Below are 23,162 nucleotides of genomic sequence, written 5' to 3' on the forward strand. Positions count from 1 at the left end.
TCCCTATCGGATGCTATCTGAGGAATATAATTTGATGTTCTGTCCTCTCCCACCTAAGAGATGGGAGCATAACCCAAGCTAAACTTGCTGAAACTTAAACAGAATGACAGAAACAATGAAAACAATTAGCATTCTTTATCCCAACTCCCTAAACAAATACTTCCTGCTATTTCTGAATATCCTTTTCCTAAAATCTATAGATAACCTGAACTCTGCCTGTGTCCTAACCAGTTTTGTGACACTTCCCATGAATTTTTTGAATTTCTGATATTTGCCACATACATTTCCTTTGGCTTGAGTTACTTCTGTTTCCTTCAACCAAAGATTTCTAGAAGAAGCAGCCTGGGTCTAGCACCCTGGAAGTCATAACGTGTTTCATATGTGTGAGGATTGCCTTTTCACACAACATGGTTACCCTTCACTACAGTTTGGGATTTGGAAACAAGACAATATTAGACACATAAATAAAAAGAATAAAGGACTCTAAATTTCTAGATTTTGTAGATCTTTTCTCTGTCTACAAACTTATTTCAAAGCATTAATTTAGTATCTACTGAGCACCTCCTTTATACAAAAACTGCTAGGAATATGGCAGTGAACAAAAGAGAAAACGTCTCTTTTCTCATAGAGTTTACAATCTTATTCTATTCTATATCCCATTTTTACTCTTTCTTTAAAAAGAGGCTGTTAAAATATAAATCCTTTGTGGGCATAAACCTTGTGCGTTTTTTATCACTTTTATTGGTGACTAGTTATTAAGTGTCCAACAAATATTTACTGACTAAATACACAAATCTCACTTCCAATGAGAAGTTGCTAACACCGAAACATCTGCATTTTTGGTCACAAATAATTGCCCAAGACAAAGACTAAGAGCATTAGAACCCAAAGGGATGAAGGGATAAATAAAGTTCTCTTTGTATTTAAATGAGGGTAATTTAAAGGTCTTAAGTTAGTATCAGTTTGACAAATTCTCAACGTCTGATGGACACTGAAAGTCATTCTTTATTAAATAAGAATTTACTAGAAACTAAATATGATTACTATTAAAGAGAACAAATAATAAGTATGAGAAATGCAAATAATAAAATAAATGGCATTTTTTGCACAAATCAAATGAAATAGAATTCAGAACTTTAAGGCAAAACCATAGTCTTCATTAATTAGTTTATACAATCTCATCTTGCTTTCTCTTTTAGAGCCTCTATTTTTGTTTTAAGATCATATTTTCATTTGTCTTTCATTCTGGTACTCATTTTTTAAATTTTATGTCATCAGTTTTATTTCATTTTTAGTGCGCTTTTTTTCTCACATGTCCAACTGTTTTTATTGCAGCTTTCTATTAAAATCTACATCAAATGAATTATTACCAGGTCTCAGATCAGATGTGTGTTATTATTGTACCAGGAGAACTTCTGGTGGATTCTTAGAGAAAGGGTCAGGGAGTGACGTATCTGTGATGTGGAGCAGGGCTGACAGCCTACACTTACCTTGTTGCTTCCCTGAAAACCACTGATAAAAGGTTTGCTACATAATTAAAGGACAAATGGATAAGTTTTCTCGATTTTAGTGACAATTACTAAGTTCTTCTTAAAAGAATAAACTGAATTCAACTTAGCTGTCTCTGGTTACAAAGAGGTCAGGTCAGGTTATCAGCTAAAAGCAATCCAACAGTCAGCCACATATGTTCTAATAAATGTTGAATAATTGGCTTGTTTTTCTGTTATATTCAATACACGCTAAGTGAATGGAACAGATGGGAAAGCAGTGATAAGAGAATACATACTATTTTTTACTGAGTTTGATCACTCTTAGAGCTTGGGTAAGCTCAGTATGTTTTAACAAGTGGACCAAAATAGCAGAATTTAAATATTTCTCCCACAGCTGTTTCTGAATGAAAAGAAAGTGCCATGAAAGGAATAGTAACTGAATACTTACTATGTATGAGATAACCCAAAAGATACAAAGATGAGTAAGACTCAATTCCTGTCTGAAAGAAGATTGCAGTGGGAGAAAAGGAGGCAATATGTTTCACATAATGCAGAAAAAGAACCATAAAAGTATGAAATACGACAGTAATTTAAAAAGCACTTCTCTATGGTTGAGAGACTGGGACAAAGATCAATGTGAGCAGAGAAACAGCTCTGGAGGAGCATAGAGGGTTCTAGCAAAAGCAACTGAGTCTGTGGGGATTGGGGAGCAGAGGGTTTGGTGTGTGGCCAGTGGCAGGTGGGGGCAGGGGGAAGGGAGTGGTAGCAGAAATGGAGGCAGCAGCAGCAGCAGCAGCAGGAAAGACAGGTGAGAGAGAGTCTGTGCAAGGCTTTCTGTGCCATTCTATAAGACATGATAGATCTTGGTTTCCAGGAGCAAACCGTCCTCAGAGCAACGTTCTCAAAAGATCACTGGCGCCTTCCTGAAGGACAGACCGCTGAGGAGACAGACTGAAGGCTGGCTGGAGTCTGTGACCAGAAGAGGGCCATGCTTTAAGAGATGCATCTCAGTTTGCATGGCTGGAGAAGGCACAGCACAGAGGAGAGGAGTGCTGGAGGGACTTCTGGCAGACCAGGTGAGGCCCTAAACAATGATGGTAGAGACAGGCACAAGAATAGGAATGTCTAGAGAGTTAAGAGTTAGAGTCCCCCAGTAAGGACTGCTTCCTGAGGCAAGATGACTCTGTCGTGCATTTTCTAACCCATGTTTTAACAGGAATTCTTTAAAAGACTGTGGAGCGGGCCACTCTTCTCTTCACAATTTATTTTTGGGAAAGCAAAAGAGAACAAAACATTAGTCTATGCAAAGTTAAATTAACTTATTTTTTCCTGAAGGACGTCTCAGAGATGTGAATATGATAATATGCGTGTTGACTGCTCAAGAGAGGAGACTAGCACACGGCATTTGGGAAGCCTAGTAGAGCATTAAAATCTGTTTTAGACCTGGCCACGCATTTTGGGAGCCAAGTGCGGTAACGTTACCTTGGAGTTTTAAACCTACGTGCCTGAGAGAGTCATGTGGGAAGTAGAAGCCCTCTTAGTGATTCAGCTGGGATGGGTATTTGGTTTTCTAATCAAACTATTGATTATTTAAAATTTCAGTCACAACACGTTGTATTTTAACTTAAAACGTATAGCAGGGCATCCCTTGGTGAATTTCTTGAGGAAGGACCAGAGGCTTTTCTGCCAAGAAGGTCTCCCTCGGGATTTTCATGTCCAATTCCATGTCTAAGCCATACCCATACAGCTCATCCACAATATCCGATGTCAGTTTCTTTAAAGTAGAATGGAAAACTCTATTCACAGAAGAACAGAGCTGATATTTAGGTAAGAAAGTTGATGGCTATTGGTTTCGATATACTGAACATACAGTGTCTTTAAAAATACACCTGTGGCTTTTTGGCAGGTATTCAGAAATGAATAAATTGCCTTTCCATAGGAGAATTAATCACAATTACTGCATTAAAAAAAAATTTTAATGTTTTATTTATTTTTGAGACAGAGAGAGACAGCATGAGCAGGGGAGGGTCAGAGAGAGAGAGAGAGAGACACAGAATCCGAAGCAGGCTCCAGGCTCTGAGCCATCAGCCCAGAGCCCGACGCAGGGCTCGAACTCACAAACTGTGAGATCATGACCTGAGCTGAAGTCGGACAATTAACCGACTGAGCCACCCAGGCGCCCCAGTAGCAGCATTTTTTTTTTTTAATGTATACAAGTGTTTGTGCTTGTTGTGTCTACCTACTAAAATGTACTAATGGAGTTATTAAATTACAATCAAATCTCATAAAATCAAATGGTCTCGTTTAACCTCTACCTTCACAATAAATATTATTTTCAGACACAGGAGGTTTATATTTAGATACGTGGTTATGGCCTACATCTTGGTCAGGGTGATGGTCAAATAGATATGTTCGGTTTGTAAAAAATTATAGGACCGTGCCTTAAGATTTGCATATTTTCCTGTATAGGTTATCATTCAGTGTAAGTTTACAAACAAAATAGGAGGAATGTACATCAATTCTTTTGGGACCTATCATTAGATCACATTTCAACAAGTAGACCAAAAATAAGTAAAAGCTGTAAGTAAAACTTCTTCTAAACATTACAAATATATTATTCTATGAATGCGTTTCTTGTTATCTAAATTTTGTCAGTATGGGTAATGATCATGTACATTTAAGACTAGTAATCCAGGGACACCTGGGTGTCTCCGTCAGTTAAGTGTCTGACTCTTGGTTTCAGCTCAGGTCATGATCCCAACAGTTCCTGGGTTCAAGCCCTGTGTAGGACTCTGCACTGACAGTGAGGAGCCTGCTTGGGATTCTCTCTCCCTCTCTCTGCCCCTCCTTTTGTGCTCTTTCTCTCTCTCTCAAATATAAATTAACATTAAAAAGGAAACACTTAAAAAGAAGGAGTATATCTAAATATGCAGTAAGTTTCAAATGACTCCATTGTAATACTGGATAATTTTAATTTTACTATACTAGCAAGATGGGTAAGCAGAGGCCCTATCCTGAAACAGGATTAAAAAAAAAATTTTTTTTTAATGTTTTTATTTACTTTTGAGACAGAGAGAGACAGAGCATGAGCAGGGGAGAGGCAGAGAGAGAGGGAGACACAGAATCTGAAGCAGGCTCCAGACTCTGAGCTGTCAGCACAGAGCCCAACACGAGGCTCGAACTCACAGATTGAGACCATGACCTGAGCCGAAGTTGGACGCCTAACAGACTGAGCCACCCAGGCGCCCCTATCCTGAAATAAGATTTAGTGCATATATTTGCTTGATAATTAAAAATTTCCCCCAAATCCAGGAATCTAAGCCTTCAGAGTGTATATCACTATTAGTTGGAATCCTTCCAACTACTAGGGCAAAGGAATGGAAACCTTAGTCATTGCGAAGTTCTCACAGTTATGTCTTTGGACCACCAGCTAGAAAACTCCATAAAAGTTTTAGTCAACCAGTCTGTTTTAAAATGCTTCTACTTTCATCACCCATTTGTGTTTAATTAAGCATTGTTATTAAAAAGTTTGAGTTGGATTCTTATTAATACAGCACATTTAGAAAGAATGTATGGTAATTACTGCAGAACTCTGTAATTATCATAAAATTGACAGATAATACCTAGCTGGCCTTTTCAGAAACCTCTCTTTCGAATAATATACTGTATGTATTTACACACACGCTCATACATGTACAGGATGTTGTGTTCTGGTGGGAAAAGCAGAACATGAAGCGATTCAGCTTTACCGAGTGAAGAATACACAGAAATTTGTTTAGAAAACGAATGACCACACTTGCAATAAACTCCAAAATATCAAATGTGAGATGGCCATACTGTTCTGATGATCACGGAGCACGCACGCACACAACTTATCAGGTTACGCAACCTCAGAGTCATGAAGCCAGACATGGGGAGGTACAGCAGTTACACGGTGATCAGTCGGGGGGGTGGGGGGGGAAAGAACACCAGGTCCTTACAGAAACTTTTCAGAGACATAAAGTCTAGATCTTTTTGGTTTTCTACCTTCCTCTGTGAAGTTTTTACATCTTAGTTTTTTTCTTTTCTTTTTTTCTTTTTTGGTAGAATATTCCCAAATTCATTTTCTCCGTACTCCGTATTTATTTAAAATAAGCTAACAACTTAAAACTAATAGTTGTTTCTACTGTAAACATGTCATGCACATTCTGGTGGTTCAAGGGTAAAATTAAAACAAGATATCCTCTAGAGAGCAAATATATTTATTATGCACTTTCATATACATAGGGATTTTTGCTTAATATAATACAAGGAATAAAATAAAACTTTTACAATGTGAAATTCAATGTACATTTTAGGCTATTTACATACCCCAAACCAAGGAAACAATAAAAAGAAACCATTTGTCTGCAACTACATTTGCTGAGAAGTGTAAATGGAGCAACATGAAGCAAAACGAACATTCGCATAGCCAAACAATAATGAGAAAACTACTCTTGTTTCTAAGTAGTGACTTGTTTTTGGTAAGGACTCCAGTAGGGGTGGGGAGTGAGGAAGGAGGACAAAAGATACTGGCATCACCTTGCAGTATGCGGAATGCCAGTCAGTTTTCCTTCCAAAACCTTTCCTACACACATTCAGATTTTAATTTTTCATTAGTGTTGTTGTTGTTGTTGTTTTAATCGCTTCCCTTATTATCAACTCATGACTTTTAGGGAATGGGCACAGGCGGAATGTTAAAAAGTTATAAGCACACGGCATCATATGTGTGTAGTGACGTCAGATGATTTACAAAATTGAAGCATTTTGATGTTTAAAATAGCTCTTTAGGCATTTTAAGTTGGGGGGACTAGTTTTTACTCTTCTTAATGAAGCAAAAGCTGTTTTCAGTCATGCTGTTAAATCCCCAAAGAAACAAGTAGGCAAAGCAGGGTATCTCCAGCACTCTTAATCATCCTTATCCTAACTAAAAACCTCTTCTGTCCTATTCCAAAACGCAATGAATATAAAAACACCCAGAGGACTACTTACTTTTGAAAATCATATTTTTCCAACAGGTTCTCTTCCTACCAACTGTTTCAAGTGTACATAATATGGATATGAAAACATTTAGCTCTTTGAAAAACATAAATCCCTTATGTAATGAGTCATATCTTTGCCCTTTGGCCACAAGGTGCATTTTTGTAAAAAACAATAAAATTAAATAAATACAATTCCAATAATTCAAGGTTAATAGAAAAACTGGCAGCTTTCAGGGTTCTCTTTCTAAAGAAAAATACACCTAATAAGAAATTAGAGCTTCATCTTCTACAGTAATGTAAATGTACTGTATTTGAGATATGAGTAACATTGGTTCTAATAATAGTATGTATTCATATTTATCAATAGAATCATTAACACTTTTAAGGCTACTTTGCAAGAGTCCTATTAAGTGTATTTAATAAATGTCCCATAGGGACAAAAATTCAATACTTGAAACATTCACATTCGAGTTATCAATATTGCCATGTCACCTTAGTATCGATTGACCTTATCTCCTATTCCTGATTATGACTGATGACACAAACAGAATGTGTTTTGATGACTTTAAAAAATAAAAACAAAAGCCTCACACGAAGATTCAAGTGAGACACTTATCACAACTAATCACACGTTTCTATTCCTGTGAACAATGTATCCCATGTACCCTTCATGTATGAAGAGGACAGTACTGACCTCTGTTATTAACTAAGACATTTTCTAAAGATTGTTTTTCCGGTAGTGGCAATGTTGTTGTGCTGAATCTCCAAATTCTCTTTCCTCATTTCTCTTTCTTATCAATAGCACATGGGAAACAGAATTTCTGGGCTTTCTAAAATTTACAAGGCTTATTCAAAGATCAGACTCAGAACCATGGCTTCTTAACAATAAATCCCAGACTTTCCGGACATACACACGGCCCATCTAAGCCAGCTCCACTGGTTTAGAGTCCATCAAGAAGGCCAGGCCGTGGGTCTGATGGTCATCTGAGGCAGTCAACTTTGTGTTCTTTGTCACAGACTTCACCTTTAACCCTGCCATCCAGTTATCCTGTGAGCAATTGTCCAAAGAAGAAAACAGGAAAGAGTATGTGGACAGAAAAGTGCAAATCCATCACTATCGTTTACCAAATACCAGTAAAAAAAAATACACACGTGCTATGACTGACAGGTTAATGGCGTCATCTGTGAAGGATGGCACATATTACACATTCATCAAAAATATTTATCCAATTAACCACTAAAATGGATTCCACTGATTTTTGAGTTGGGGCTATTTGGGTCATGAAGTGATTTATAAGATAGAAAGGACTGAGAGAAAAGCCAGCATTAAAATTGACACTGGTAAATTATATTGTACTTCACTGGACAGTTGAGGTAAGTGTAGTCGATGAATTGTTCAGGGATCAAAAATCTACCCTCAGACAGGTGCATCTCCCTCTACATACACACGCCCTGAGGCATGGCTTTGTCCCTGAGAATTTTTATGCCTCAGAAATGATAGTCTGTCTTCTTGGAGGTGGAATGACAAGCGAGTGGAAGGTGAAATTGCATCCCAGTGAATGAAACAGAACTTTGTTCTGCCTATAGTGTGTTTTTTCCTCTATCTCTCTCCCTTTCATCCTTTCCTCTCTTTTTCTTTTTTTCCTCTTTAGCCAGAGATCAGGAGGATTCTACTGGGAAATCCATATTTAAACTACTTAGAGCAGCTCCCTAAAATACTAGGATTATTTTCAAAAAATCTGTCAAGAAACCATTTTTCACTTCAGTGTGGCATTAAATAGAAACACATTTTCAACCAATGCCGAAGGTGTACTGAACATAAAATAGTTGCATGATTTATTTTATTGAGCAACATTTTTAAAGATACAAGAAACAAGCCATACACTACAACGATGCAAATGTGAAACAATATGCTTAAGTTTCATTTGCCACAAAAAGAAAAAAATAAAATAAATACAAAGGACACTGCCTTTTTGTATATATTTGATCATGGCACATGCACATTTATCAAATCTTAACTTAAAATACTTTACGCAAATTTTTTTTTCAGCTTTTATCAGGGAACTGCAGTATACATCTGCATTTTTTTCAAAAAAGTGCTTATTCTTATGTAGTGAATACAAAGCACACAAAATGAAATTTTTTAAGCACAGAGGGTTACACTGAGAAGGCAGCCTTACTATTTAGGCACATGACAGTAATTAAGGTAACTGTACTGCAGATATCACATTCTTCACTTTTTTTTTTTCAGCAAATCAACAGGCATTTTATGTTTTCATCCAGTAGCTGAAGAACCACTCCAATCACAATGTCTTCTGTTTCACAGAATAGGAAACTAATGCAAAAGTTAAAAAAAAAATTAATGTCTACATTATACTTATTATATAACTACATATAGTTTTAAGACCCTATATAATTATATATATTTATGTATTTACTATATAAAACATAAAGTGGACACATCTATTAGAGATTCATTATTTAACTTACAATCACTTTTAAAGAATCCACAAAATGTTTACCTTCATTAATGTGTTTTACTGTGTAATATATACGTATACTTTGCCTTTACAAAAGATAGCACAAGAGTTAGAGGGTTGTACCATCACTAGGTATTTTTAAAATAAGTCACATTGGAGAATGAACTAACTACTTTATACAAATTATTTTGGAATGAGATTTGACCAGTCATCCATCGATTCAGATTGAAAGGTGTTTACTATTAGAAAGCACAGGAAATTTACAATTTATAATGTTTCACCTAAAATACCCCTAAAATATATCTCCAAAGACAAAAAAAAAGCAAGAAAGCAAGAAAGAAAGCAAGAAAGAAGGAAAAACAAACCAGAAAGACAAGGGATATTTCAGTTTGCTAGAGTACATTTTTTTTTAAAGAATGAAAAATGATTAAGCAAAGTGGGATAAATATACTTGTAGTATAAAATAGCAAAGATTCCTAATGAAACCATTGGATTTATCTCTAATGAGAGAGATGTGCTTCTGAAAAAGTATCTATTATATAAAATTATATATATATTTTCTCACTAAATTCCCCTATGTAATTAGTGAAGTGTCCATTGTGGTGGAAAGAAAAAAAAATGTTTGTATTTAAATCTAATTTTATTTTGAGGTTTAAACATGTAATTCTTATGTGTAAATATAGTGGGCTCTAAATACCCTCTTGTGCATACATCCAACTTAACATCTTTCCTCACCTCTTCTTGGTGTGTGCAAATTTTACTTGGAAGATTCTTAAGAGATCTGCCATAGTAAAAATTACTTTTAGCTGATTAAATCTTTGACTTCTTCCAGGGTGAAAAAGGAAGGAAATTAACACTGACTACCTATCTACTAAGCACTACATATACTATCTTATTCAAACCAAAAAGTGAGTATTACAGAAATGGTCCTCTCCTCTCCCTCTATTGCCACCAAAGAATTTCTAAGAAGGGAAATGACTATGTAAGAAGAAATTCTTACTGAGATTCATAAGTAGTATATTCATTCATCCGTTCACCTACTCAATACATTTTTACTGAAAAACTAATATAGGTCCAAACAGTATTCCAAGTACATGGAATATAGCAGAGAACAAACAGATAAAAACCCCTACCTTCACAGAACTTATATTTTAGTTGGGAAGAGACAAATAATAAACATAATAATAAATATATAACGTATGTGAAATAATAAGTTCTTTGGATAACAAAAAAAACAGGAAAGGCAAAAAGAGAATGCTGGTGGTGTGGGGCAATTCAAATTCACAAGGGCACTAAGGGAAGGTGCTGCTGAGAGGATGTCATCTGAACTGATTAGGCGAGGGAACTGGCCACATGACTATTAGGGGAAAGAGTATCCTCAGTAGAGGGAACCATACTTTTGATATTTTATTCTTTATGTTGATGAAATGTTACCTTTTATAATGGTGTTTCCTTTTTATAGTTGAAGCTAGGGTCAGAACCCTCGATCTGAAGCTTCAGGGCTTGTTTAAGGCTTAATTCCGTCTCTGAGGAAGGATATCCCTCTAACACTTCCTGATGCCCTCTGTCTTGTATTGTCCGTGGGACTGAAACCCTACCAAGAAAGACCTGGTTGCTCTGAAGATGATAATTGGGATTTGTCATTATTCCATTTCTCTTCTTCTGCTCCCCACTTTGTTGATGAATAAGAAATTGCTGTTGAGATCGACCAATTTCTTGCTGAGTTGAAGGTACCATAATTTTGCACTGAGATTCTGCTGGCGTCTGTTTAGGGGCTGCACTAGTACCAGATTTGGCTGTAGGTCCTCTTTTATCAAACTGAGTCATTTCATACTCTAAAACCTTTGGCTGTGAAGAATTATTTTGTTTAGCCTTTTTTCCAGCTGCCCCCGATTTGCTGGAATTTTCTGACTTCCCCCCTTTATTTGTTTTAGTTGACTTCAAACTGGGTTTTACTTGACTCCACTCAAATTCACTACTCGGTGAATTATGGCTCTGTCCCAGGGACTGTGTTGTGGAAGACGGGGAAACGATGGACTGTCGACTTCTGCTGCGCGGCAATGAATGCTGCTGAATTTGTTCTGTAAATGACAGGTTATGAAAGCTATCAATTGGCACTGTTTGGGCTGTTGCTGTAGATGAAGTAGTTCTCAAAGATGAGTTTTTTGAGCTTTTCAGGGAATTATTTGACAATGACGACTTCTGACGATCGACTGTAGAATCTGGAGATTCCGAAGGAGAACTGAATGCATGAGCTGGCCCATTAGGTAAACCACGCAGTGAAGGCTGCACATCCCCTCCACCAGTACTGCCAGAACTATTTGATTTAATTGTTAATGACTGCATTTTTGAAGACGCCGATTGTAGAGGTTTTTGCTCCATTGTATGAACAGGAGACGGGGAACAGCCATTCAAAGTAGATGCACCATATTTTTCTAATAATTTAATTATTTGAGAATGTCCATTTTTGGCTGCAACCCGCATAGCAGTGCGTCCAAATTGATCGGCATGGTTTGGATCAGCACCGTGCTCTAACAAAACCTGCACAACATCAATGTGCCCTTCTTGGGCTGCAATACAGAGGGCAGTCGCACCTTGGTTGCACGTATGGTCAACTATGGCGCCATGCTCAATCAGAAGCTGAACCACTTTTACGTGGCCCTGCCAAGCTGCAGACTGCAAGGCAGACCGCTTTTCATTGTCTGCAGCGTTGATGTCAGCATGGTAGGTTATCAGAACCTGCACCATTTCCAAATGGCCTTGCCAGCAGGAAACATGAAGTGCTGTCCTTCCTTCGGCATCGCTTGCTTCTACATTTGCACCGTTTTCTAAAAAATACTCAGCCATCGTAAGCTGGTTTTCTAAGGCCAAAATATAAAGCGTAGGCCTACCATCAGCATCTTTGTAGTTAACGTCAGCTCCGTGGCTAAAAAGTAATTCAACAATGTCCCTATGCCCTTCTAACGCAGCAACACGCAGCGCATTTCTTCCATCATAACCTCTCTGATCAACGTTGGATTTATTTTCCAATAAGATTTGAACACAATCATAATGACCCTCTTGCGAAGCTAATATGAAAGGTATCCGTCCATCGTTATCGATCTCATTTGTTCTAGCACCTTGTTCAATAAGTGCTTCACATATTAATCTGTGACCTTCAAAAGCTGCCATATGCAAAGGTGTCCATCCAGCATCATCTCTGTGATTTTCATCTAACCCTCTATCCAGTAGGGTACGTACTACCTCCACATTTCCTTGGGCTGAAGCTATGCTGAGGACTGTCCTGCCCTCGCTGTCAATGCTGTCCACTGCTGCACCCCAAAACAAAAGTGTGTTTACAACTGACGCATGGCCCATAGAAGCTGCTGCTAGGAGGGGTGTGCGACCGTTGTTATCTGTATGGTCGACATCTGCTCCCCCTTCTAGAAGCAAGTCAACCACATCGACATGTCCTTCATAAGCAGCTACCAGCAACGGAGTCATGCCATCTTTATCACAATGATCTACTTCAGCACCTCGGTCAATTAAAAGACTGACAACCGATGCATGTCCTTTACTTGCAGGCACACAAAGTGCAGCTACAGAGAGAGCGGTCCTGCCGTCGACATCCTCATGATTCACTTCTGCTCCGTGGTCCAGCAGGTGTTCCACAATTTCTCTATGTCCCATGTAGGCTGCTGCTATCAATGCAGTTCGACCTTCATTATCAGCTTTGTTGACTTCAGCACCATGTTGTAGCAAATTCAGTACAATATCCTCGTGACCTCCCCACGCTGCTGCTCTCAAGGCTGTTCGGCTATCAGCATCTGCACAATCCACTTTTACGCCAGCATAAAGTAGTGCAGAAACTACCTCCGTATGGCCACCCCAAGCAGCAGATCTTAATGCTGTCCAACCATCTTGATCAGTATGATTAATGTTTGCTCCACACCCAATCAAACAATTAACCACCTTGGTATGTCCTTGTCTAGCAGCTAGGGTAAGTGGTGTATGTCCATGAGCATCTTCTATCTCTAAATCTGCTCCCCTGGAGACAAGTAAATTCACGACATCAAGATTGCCACTGTATGCAGCATTAGCCAATAATGTTCTCCCATTTGAATCACATTGATTTACTGAAGCTCCATTATCTAATAATGTCCGAATGGAATCCTCTCTTTCTAAGGCTTGTCGGACTATGCATGATGTGCGGTCATCTTCACTGTTGACGTGCGCACCAGCTTTAACCAACAGCTGTAGCACTTCTTGTTCCTTGGGTATTAAAGTAGACAGAGAATCTCTGACAGGTGTACCATTCCATATCATCCAGAGAGCTAACTCAGCTGTCTCTAACTGCAAGTTTGAATTAATTAAATGCAATGCAAATTCTTGTGCTTCCAATGGTGTTAAATTCTTGGCTTGACAGGTATAACTCATAGCCAACATTCTGTGTCCTTCTGCTGCATTACATAAATACTTCTGAGTGCAGTGTTTCACATCCAGAAGCCACTCTGCAAAACTATAGTGAAACAGTATTTTAGTATTTCCTAGTCCATCAACAAGAAGTTTGGAGAGGACATCTAACTTACGTTGAAAGTCCTCTAAGGTTAATGACATATTTTTAGTCCAGACTGCATGATACAATTCCGTTATGGTCAAAGGCCGGCAGGCTGCAAGAATCACATTCAAAATAGGCTGGACTTTTGCAAACTGTTTTCTTACAAAAAGTCTCTGACACAGCCAGAGATACAGACCATTAAGAGTTCCTGGGATGTCACGAATCTCTCTCAACATAATAAAATTTTCTACAACTCCGTCTAGAACTCGTTCTAGATAAAGAAAGCATCCACTGCTTTTAATGTGAAGTTGATTTAACATCTCTGCAGTTTCTTTAGTGAGATGTTGTCGCAAAGCTTCTTCTTGATCTAAACGATGAAGGATGTACTGCTGAACATCCTTAACGATGTATGCCTTCCGAAGGTCATCTAAACTTATTTTTCGAAAACCTACAGAGAGAAAAAAGTCGGTGTCATCAGTTGAAAATGATCACAGAAGTTGCCATATATTCAAAGAGGATATCTTCAATACATAATAAACTAATAAGCAAATAAATAGATAACAAATCAATTAATACCAATAAATTAACACCTATGAGTATACAAATCAGTTCTCTTTTCCCTCTGTAAACACATTAAAGGTAGATAAATTATTTCATTTTTCTGTTTACGAATGCAACTGTTTCTTATTCTTTTAGTGGCTCAGAGCTCTGCTCAACTTTAGTGATAAGTACTAAACTCAGCATTAGGACAGTCTTACATGTGTATCCATAAAAGCACCTTGGTGAGATTTTCTGAAGTCCCAAATGACCAGGAAAAAAAGTTGCCAGAGAAAACCAACAATACTTGTTTGTTTTTATAAGCTGATTTTTTCACATGAAAAATGTATATATTTCCATCCACATACCTGAATATACGCTAGCTTTACTTATGGGACTGAATATTTACATCCAATTAGAGTATCATCTGTCACTGCCTTTAAATTACCACTGTAAATGTACTTTCATAAAGAATACATATAAAATGCTTATGATTTGGAAAATAAAGCTCTTTCACCTCTAAATACTTCGTAATATGAATTTAGATAGAATAAATTTTTTTTAAATGCTTATTGATTTTTGAGAGAGACATGCACACATGGAGGCAGGACAGAGAGAGGGACAGAGTCCCAAGCACGCTTTGTGCTGTCAATGCAGAGCCCGATGCAGGGCTTGAACCCATGAATCATGAGACCATGCCCTGAGCAGAAATCAAGAGTCTGACACTTAAGTGACTGAGCCATCCAGGTGCTCCTGGATAGAATAAATTATAAAGTTCATCATTCATGATAGTTATCTGTTCACTGAAACAGAACTAAGAATATCTGTTAATCAGTAATCTGAATATCCTGAGCTAAAGTTACTGAAAATAATTACTTTTTTAAAATTGCAACTTCTAATCCCTATACATGTAATTCCCTTAGTATGAATATGCACAATTTAATACATTGGTATCACAACACTTTTAGCCATTTTTTTTTATAAGAAAAGGCTGAAAAATGCTCAAAATTTTTAGGGGAATAAAAACATGATTTACTGAAATGTTGGACCATATGTCTGTTGAACCACTTTTGTATTCTTACTGAAAATATCTCTTCGGGATGGAACTTCTCAGTGCTGGTGACAGAATGACAGTGATAGGATGTGTGCCAATATTATAAACTGATGTTCACTGCAATTATTTATTATCCTGAAGAATCTGTGAGAACAGGGACTAGTTCTGTTAAATCCTCAGATATGAGTAGATGAAACTTACTTAGAGCCAGTAAAACTCTTAATGTTCTTTCCCTGTAGTGATATACTTGCAAATTCAATTCTGAATACATACATTTCAATTCAAAACCCATATATTTCAACTTAAAACATTAGCAAAAAGCAGAAAGAAATGTATAGGACATATACAAGGAAAACTGAAAAAAGATCTAAGAAAAAAAGTTGAATAAAGAAAAAATATGCTATGTTCATGGATGGAAAGAAAGTGTGTATTTCAAACTTCTCCTAAATTAAAAGTTTTAACCAAACTTAATAATTCTTTGGTTTATATCATTAATAGTTCCAATTTTTAAAAGTATGCTATTAAAGTCAATCTAGAGGAATAAAGGTAAAAATATGATTTAGAATAATAATATTGGTGACAAAGAGGGCTGGGAAATAACTGAACAACAACAACAAAAAAAATAGAAATACTAAATCGATGTGGCATTTACACCAAATGCCAACAGATAGTTTAGAAGACATGACACACGGTTTAGAAACAGATTAACACACAGAAAGTACACACAAGGCATTAATTACACTTACCAGTAAACATTTTAGTAACAGCCTTACTCTGTTTTCGGGCAGAACACAGAAGCAATAGCCATGGTGGAAAGAACTCATGGTGACCAGCTAAGAGCTCCGCAACAGTTCCAGATAAGCTGGTAGATGTTTGTTCACCTTCGGTAATGTTACACCCTTCATCCACAGAGTCAACAAGTAGATACAGGCTTTGTTGGGGAGGCTTCATTCCCAAAAGAGGGAGTAGAACACACCTGTAAAATACATCTGTATGAGCATTCTCAATATTACTGGCTACAATGTTATTAAGATTTATCATTCAGATATTAGTAATATAGATTATAAATGTTTTAAGAAGAAATAAATTTAGGTTTTAGAATAAAAATATTGTGTAAGTTTCAGTTCCTTACTTTAAGAATACTAGTCCCAAATAGTTCACATTTTCAGTAACAAAATTTTCCACAATAAAGGGTGTGCATGAGTGTGTGTGTGTATGTGTGTATTAGTAAGTCAGCATAATTAAGGGGAAGGATAGTAGGAACTTTAGGAAACTAGATTTCAATACTCCTTTCCTGATTTTTTAAGTCACCAATAAAAAGCTTGAGTTGCTTATAACCAAGTTAAAATGTGTTGCAAAGGAAAAAGAAAACAACTTTGGGGATCACTTTAATAAAAAGAAAATAATAATAATAAAAAGAAAATTCCTACAGAATTTAGAAATGTTTTATCATCATTTCTCTTACAAAATGACTGCAGGCTATACTAGCTTGTCACATATAAATTTTATTTTAAAAGATCGTTTAAAGATAAATTACTATAACCTAGGTCCCATTTGATATATGTTCAAATTTCAATGTAAAGAGCAAATTTCTAGGTTTAATTCCACAGAACAATGCATTTCCTACTCAAAATTTACATAGCAATTGAATATAACTTTTTCAAAACTGAAACAATGCTCATTCATTTTCTTCAAATGTTTACTTGAGCATGTCATGTGGTGAATAAGGCACTAAAAAATACAATAGTGAAAAGGACATGATCCATATAGTTATTAATACCAAAAATTTACAGATAATCCTTTCTACAACTCTCTTCTTAAACTTTCAATCCCATAGCAACCACGATCGTTTTTATCACCTCGTCCTACCAACATTTCTTTATAAATGTCTCTCAAACCCACCTCAGTCTGTAACATCATATCTCTCACCTGGACTGCCACAATCACTTGTATGCTCTGTATGTTACATGTTTCCAACCACTTCCCCAGAGTTCCTGCTGCAGCCAAAGAACCTTTTTAGAATATTACTCCAGCCACACTAGCCTTCTTTCAATAACTTTTATTAGATACAATTACACAAGGACCTTTTCATTAGCAGTTTTCTCTGCCAGAAATGTGCTTCTTTTCTCTCTTCATGTAATTAACTCCTCCTTAATCTTTAATTGTAAGCTTGAGAGTCACTTTCCAAAGGTTGAATCCCTATAGTAAGCTTTCATTGTATTAAATATTTCTCTTTCGTAGCAGTGGCAAATTTGCAATGTTATACTTACTAATTTAATGCCATTAATTTTTATTTCTTCCTTTATACTGTGAGCATCAAGACACAAGGACTATGTCAGTTTTGCTCATGAGTGTACCCCAGGACTTAGCATAGTGCTGTGCCCATAGTAGATCCTAAATGAAGACTTGACATTGTTGTACTCTAGAATGGAAAACAAATAACTTCAATGCAGTATACTCAGTGCTATGATAAAAAGCAGTAAAATTACTAATGTGGTAGATAAGAAATGACCAACTCAAGACGGGTAGACAGGAAAGGCAGAGAATGTCAGAGAAATATTCAAATATTAGGTGCTCAAGATGAGTTAAGTTTTGAAGAAACAGTTATTCTCCAGGAACTGGGAAAATTTTACAATAAACTGTAATAAAAGGAAAGCAAAGCAGTCTTGGCAGAAGGAATATACTAAATTTGGGAAAACAATTTATTGTACCTTATTGTACATATTTCCTCTATCATGAAAACAAAGAAGTTTGATGAAAAGCAAGTACTACAGTAATATATATACACTATAGTATATGATATACTAATGTACTATATGATCACTACCACTTGATAAATAACACACAATGCTGTGGGAGTACACAGAACCTACTTTTGATAGGGATGGGAGTTGGGGGGAGGGAAGCCAAATAAACAAGCTTAGCCAACAGAAAGAGCTAGGGTAAAGACAACACATAGGACAAAAAAAAAAAAAAAAAAAAAAAAATCTAGTTTAGGCAACAGCACATTTATCTTGAAGAAAAGAAAGACTTGTGAACAAAGTCTGGAAGAGAAGAGTTAGGAAAATGAGTAAATACTGTGTTTTATAAACGTTATCAGGAAATTTGGGCTATGACCTAAGGGTAACTAAGGAGTCAACTGAAATATTTTAGACAGGAAATTGATACATTTATATCTCTGTTTAGAAAGATAACTGGCTACATTTGAAGGAAAGCCTGAAGCAGGTAAGTAGAAGAAAAGAGTGAGATTGGAGGCCACTGCTTATAAAAAACGGTGGGGCAAGGGGAGAAGCAGGGGGACCACTTCTAACTTTAATTCAGTGTTTTACATGCTTTAAGTACTTTACATACCAATTAACTCATTTTATTCTCACATAAACTTAAGATGAGTACTATTATAATACCAATTTCCAGATAAGGAAATCAAGGCACATGAAGATAAGTCATTTATCCAGTTAAAGAAAGGAATTCAAGTCCAAGCTGTGACTCCAGAACTTAGGTAAGGATGGACCCTTCATCCTGGTTTGCCTAGGACTTTCCAAGTTTTAAGCACGGAGTCCTAGAAACTAGCTGTCCTTCATCCCCACTCCCCACCCCCAGTGCTGGGCAAACCAAGGCAGTCAGTCACATTAGTCTACACTCTTATCTACTAGGGTCTACTGATTATACTTACAGCAAATATTATAACAGAGTTGAGGGAAATCTGGTGGGTGAAATTGATGATTTTATTGCTTTTGCTTACTCTGGGTTGTTTGTTTTTCTTTGCTTAGTTTCTTAGAAACTAAAATAATTGTTTCACACTTTTCTTCTTTTTTTAGTTTTTGTTTAATGTTTATTTTTGACAGAGAGAGAGAGAGCGCGAGCGCAAATGGGGGAGGGGCAGAAAGAGAGGGGAAGACACAGAATCCGAAGCAGGCTCCAAGCTCTGAGCTATCAGCACAGAGCCCAATGCAGGACTCAATCAAACTCACAAACCATGAAATCATGACCTGAGCCAAAGTCCAATGCTTAACTGACTGAGCCACCCAGGTGCCCCTCACACTTTCCTTCTAATAATAATCCCTTAATGTTATGAATTCCCTACTATTTCCAATACCATTTAGTTCAAAATAATTTCCCTTTGATTCCTTCTTTAAATTATAGGTTATTTAGAAGTGGGTTGTACAGCTTTCAAATATCTGGGGATTTCTTAGGTTTTTTTATGTTATTGTGTTATCATTATTCAATTCAACTGTGATGAGATAACATACTCTGTATAACTTACGTACCCTTCAATTTATTAAGATTTGTTTTGTGGCCCAGAATATATCTATCTTACTAAATGGTTTATGGGCACTTGAAAAGAATGTGTACTGTCTGCTATTGTTGGGTAGACTGTTCTACCAATGTCAGTTAGGTCAATTTGGTGATAGTGTTTTTCAACTGTTCTATGTACTCGCTGATCTGCTGTTTATTTGCTCTATCATTATTGAAAGGGGAGTGTTAAAATATCAGAACATAAATGTGGCTTGTCTATGTGCTCTTGCAATTCTATCAGTTTTTGATATTTTGAAGCTTTGTTATTATAGGAATAAACAATTATTATGATTGCTATATCCTTGAGAAATTGACCCCTATGTCATTACAAAAGATCCTCTTTTATCCTGGTAATATTCTTTTCTTCAGAATTCACATCACCTGACATTAATGTAGCTATACAAGTCTTTCCTTTTGATCAGGGTTAGCATGGTATGTATTTTCTCATTCTTTTTCATTTAACTATGTGTCTCTTTATATACAAGGTATATTTGTTGTGGCCAACATATAGTTAGATCTCATATTTTTATCAGACAAACTCATTTAATTAGGATATTTACCATTTACATTTAATGTGATTATTGATATAGTTCAGTTTAAACCTACCTTGTTCTTATACATATCATTTTGCAATGTGTTAAGCTGCAATGTTTTGCAATGTGTATATCCGTTAAGATATATTACTAGGATTACAGTTGCTAGGTTAAGGGCATATCTGTGTATACTTTGGTAGTAACTGGCAAAATACTCTCCTTAAAAATTATATAAATATACATTCCCAACAGCTGTGTAAGAATGCCTATTTACTTCTTCCACAGATACATAAAAATGGCACCACTATAGTTTTAATTTACATTTGTTTCTCATGAGCCAATCACATTTACATATGCCTAGGAGTCATATTTCTTTTTTTCTTTAAAATGTGTCTTTATATCCTTTTACCCACTTTACAAAAGATTATCAATTTTTCTCTTCTTGGTACTCTTTAGTATAGAGAAAATACATTGTTGTTAATTTTTCCACCATTTGTTATTTTTATTTTTGACTTTTTAAGGTTTTTTTGGCATGCAGTTTCTTTTTTTTAATTTTTATGTACATCAAAATTAATTTTTTTTCTCTTATGACTTTTGAGTTTTATGTCACATTTTTGAGGGGCCTTCCCAACTCTCAGCTTAAAAAACATTTCCTCATGTTTTCTTCAAAAGCTTTGAACGTTTAATTTTATTATTTATTTATTTTAATGTTTATTTATTTCTGAGACAGAGAGAGACACAGCATGCGCAGGGGAGGGGCAGAGACAGAGGGAGACACAGAATCAGAAGCAGGTTTCAGGCTCCAGCTGCCAGCAAAGAGCCCGACGTGGGGCTCGAATCTGCAAACCACGAGATCAGGACCTGAGCCGAAGCTGGTCGCTCAACCAACTGAGCCTCCCAGGCGCCCCTAATTTTATTTTTTAAATCAAATTAATTTTGGCATAAAGATGTGAACTATGGTTCCTAAACATTTTTTTTTCCCCACATGGCTCCACAGTTATCCCAAAACTATTTATGAAATTATCTTTCTCCTAGTGATTGGAAGTATCTCTTTTCACAGAGTAAGCTTTCATATATATTTTGGGCATGTTTCATCTCCTCCTGTTGTCTCACCATCTCTTCTCCAAGCACTTTTATTTCTGCTTCATGCAATTGTTTAACTCAAGCAATTGCTTATTAATTACATTTTCATTTAAGGCAATATATTTGGCCACAGATTTCTTTTTGTTCCAGGGCAACATTTTTCTGGTGAGCGTTTCCTGTGTTCCTTCCTCCTTTTGTTCTTGAGATACATTTTTATATATCTACGACAGCTCTTCAATAAGATTAAGTTCCCTCTGGATCAGCAATTGCAGGTTAGTGTATCCAAGGTCCAGGCTTGTAAGAATTCTCCTTATGACTCAGAGCTATAAGCATGAAAAATTTCTTTGAGCTTCTACTTCTCCCCAGCCAATTAAGATCAGAAGCTGTGGGGATATATATAAGGCAGGATTTCTCACCACAAACCCCTCCCGGACTACCCCCCAAATGTTTGACTCCTTCTTCCCTGCCTTCTTTGTTCTTCCTTTCTGCCTAATTGGGTCCAGGGGAACTTCCAGCATAAGTCTGTAACCTGTCTCCATGGTTCAAAAAAAGAGCCTTTATACTCTTGATGATATTCAGAGTACACACTTATTTTAAAGAATAAATGTTCTGCCAGTTTTGTCTGCATCTCAATTTGATATTAACTTCCACATTTTATTGAGGTTTGGTTTATAGTTCTCTCATTGTTTTACTTTCTTGTTTTTGTGCTATTTTCCATGCCTTACTCAGTCATACTATAAGTCAGAAGCCAATCTATGGCTTTAAAAATGTTGAGATATTTTTTCTAGCCCTGACCTCACCCTAAACTCAAAAGTAAAAATCTCCCAAACTGTCTGCTATCTATCTCTGTGTATGCCCCATAGGCGTCTCAAATTTAGTATGTTTAAAGACGTATCCTCTTTCAATTTACCCCCAAAATAAGTTCTTCCCCACCTGACTTCCCCATGTCATTTAATGTATCTCATCATCCTCCAGTTTCTTAGGCCAAAATCTTAGGATCCATTCCTGAATCCTCCCATTTGTTCCAGCCACGTGACTCTCCTTTCAGTTTTGTTTTGTTTTGTTTTGTTTTGAAGCCGATGTATTTGGTACTCCCTCCTACTAGAATTCCCCCAGGCAAAATTTCTTATCCTTTATGTTTCAACACAAAATTTAATCCTGAAAGGCACCTTCCGAATCACCATGTCTTAAGAAGCCTTTATCATCACTTACTGCTGTTACTCTAAAGACTCCATCTGACTGTTTTCTTTGTAGCCTCAATCCCATTCTCAAATTAACTTATTGTATTATTTGTGTGACGTTGTAAGGCTAAAGTGAAGCTCTTCCAACTCCATACCTCCTCCCCTAGCACGTGGCTCTCTCCTCCTGCCACACTAGCTACTCTTCTTCACAGCTTCCCAACCTTTCAATTTTGAAATATATGTCAATATTTGTATCTTGGATCTTCTTCCATTCACTTTTTACGTACATTTATTAATGCCCTGAAACCAAATTTATATACACAGTCAGCACCTCTTTTCTTCATCCAGACTTGTGAGTCTAACTTCTTACTCCACTTCTCTGCTTAGTTGTCTAATCTCGAACATATTAAAACCTAAACTTCAGACCTCTAATCCTCATCTTGCTCCTACCTTAGTCTTCTTCTTTCCAGTAAAGAGCATTCCTATCCTTTCAGTTTCTCAGGCCAAAAATTTTAGAATCATCCTTTAATCCTTTTTTCCTTTTCATACTTCACATCCAATGTGCTACCAGATAAATCTTAAAAATAATCAACCACTTTACCCAAATCCAAGCACCATTGCCTCTTACCTCCATTACTGCACTGGCCAGGTACTGATTCCCTTGTTTCCACCTTCAACCCAATTCTCAAAAAGTAAACAGTGTGATCCTTTAAAATGTTAAACCAGATGATGTTACTACTCTGTTTGAAAGACCTGATGTCTTCCAATCTACTGAAAGTAAAAATAAATGTGCTTATAATAGCCTCGAAGTGCATACATTGTATGAATCCTATTTCTCTACCTGTCTCCTACACATACTCCTTTGTTCACTCTGTTCTAGCCACACAGGCTCTCCAAAAAAAATCCTGTTTTTTTCTTGGATTATATTAAGCCAACTCCCACCTCAGGACTTTTCACTTAGTACTTCCTCA

The 23,162-nt window shown here is 36.6% G+C and overlaps 1 protein-coding gene across 2 annotated transcripts in view; it reads right to left on the reverse strand.

The window, feature by feature from the left end:
• Nucleotides 1-6,139: 6,139 nt before the first annotated feature.
• ANKRD50 (ankyrin repeat domain 50) overlaps nt 6,140-23,162 on the reverse strand; it is a 32,186-nt gene continuing 15,163 nt past the window's right edge. The window contains exons 1-4 of one of the 2 annotated variants that reach the window (XM_060654233.3): nt 17,369-17,807; nt 15,845-16,074; nt 10,405-13,955; nt 6,140-8,825 (exon numbers count right to left, since the gene is read on the reverse strand). In XM_060654233.3, the coding sequence (XP_060510216.1) occupies nt 10,408-13,955; nt 15,845-16,049 (3,753 nt within the window). In that variant the 5' untranslated portion in view covers nt 16,050-16,074; nt 17,369-17,807 and the 3' untranslated portion in view covers nt 6,140-8,825; nt 10,405-10,407. Of the gene's footprint in view, nt 8,826-10,404; nt 13,956-15,844; nt 16,075-17,368; nt 17,808-23,162 lie in introns of those variants that run through there. The other variant, XM_060654231.3, reaches the window with a different exon arrangement.

The sequence above is a fragment of the Panthera onca genome, chromosome B1 (genome assembly GCF_046562875.1).
Source record: "Panthera onca isolate mPanOnc1 chromosome B1, mPanOnc1 haplotype 2, whole genome shotgun sequence".
NCBI classification, from domain to species: Eukaryota; Metazoa; Chordata; class Mammalia; order Carnivora; family Felidae; genus Panthera; species Panthera onca.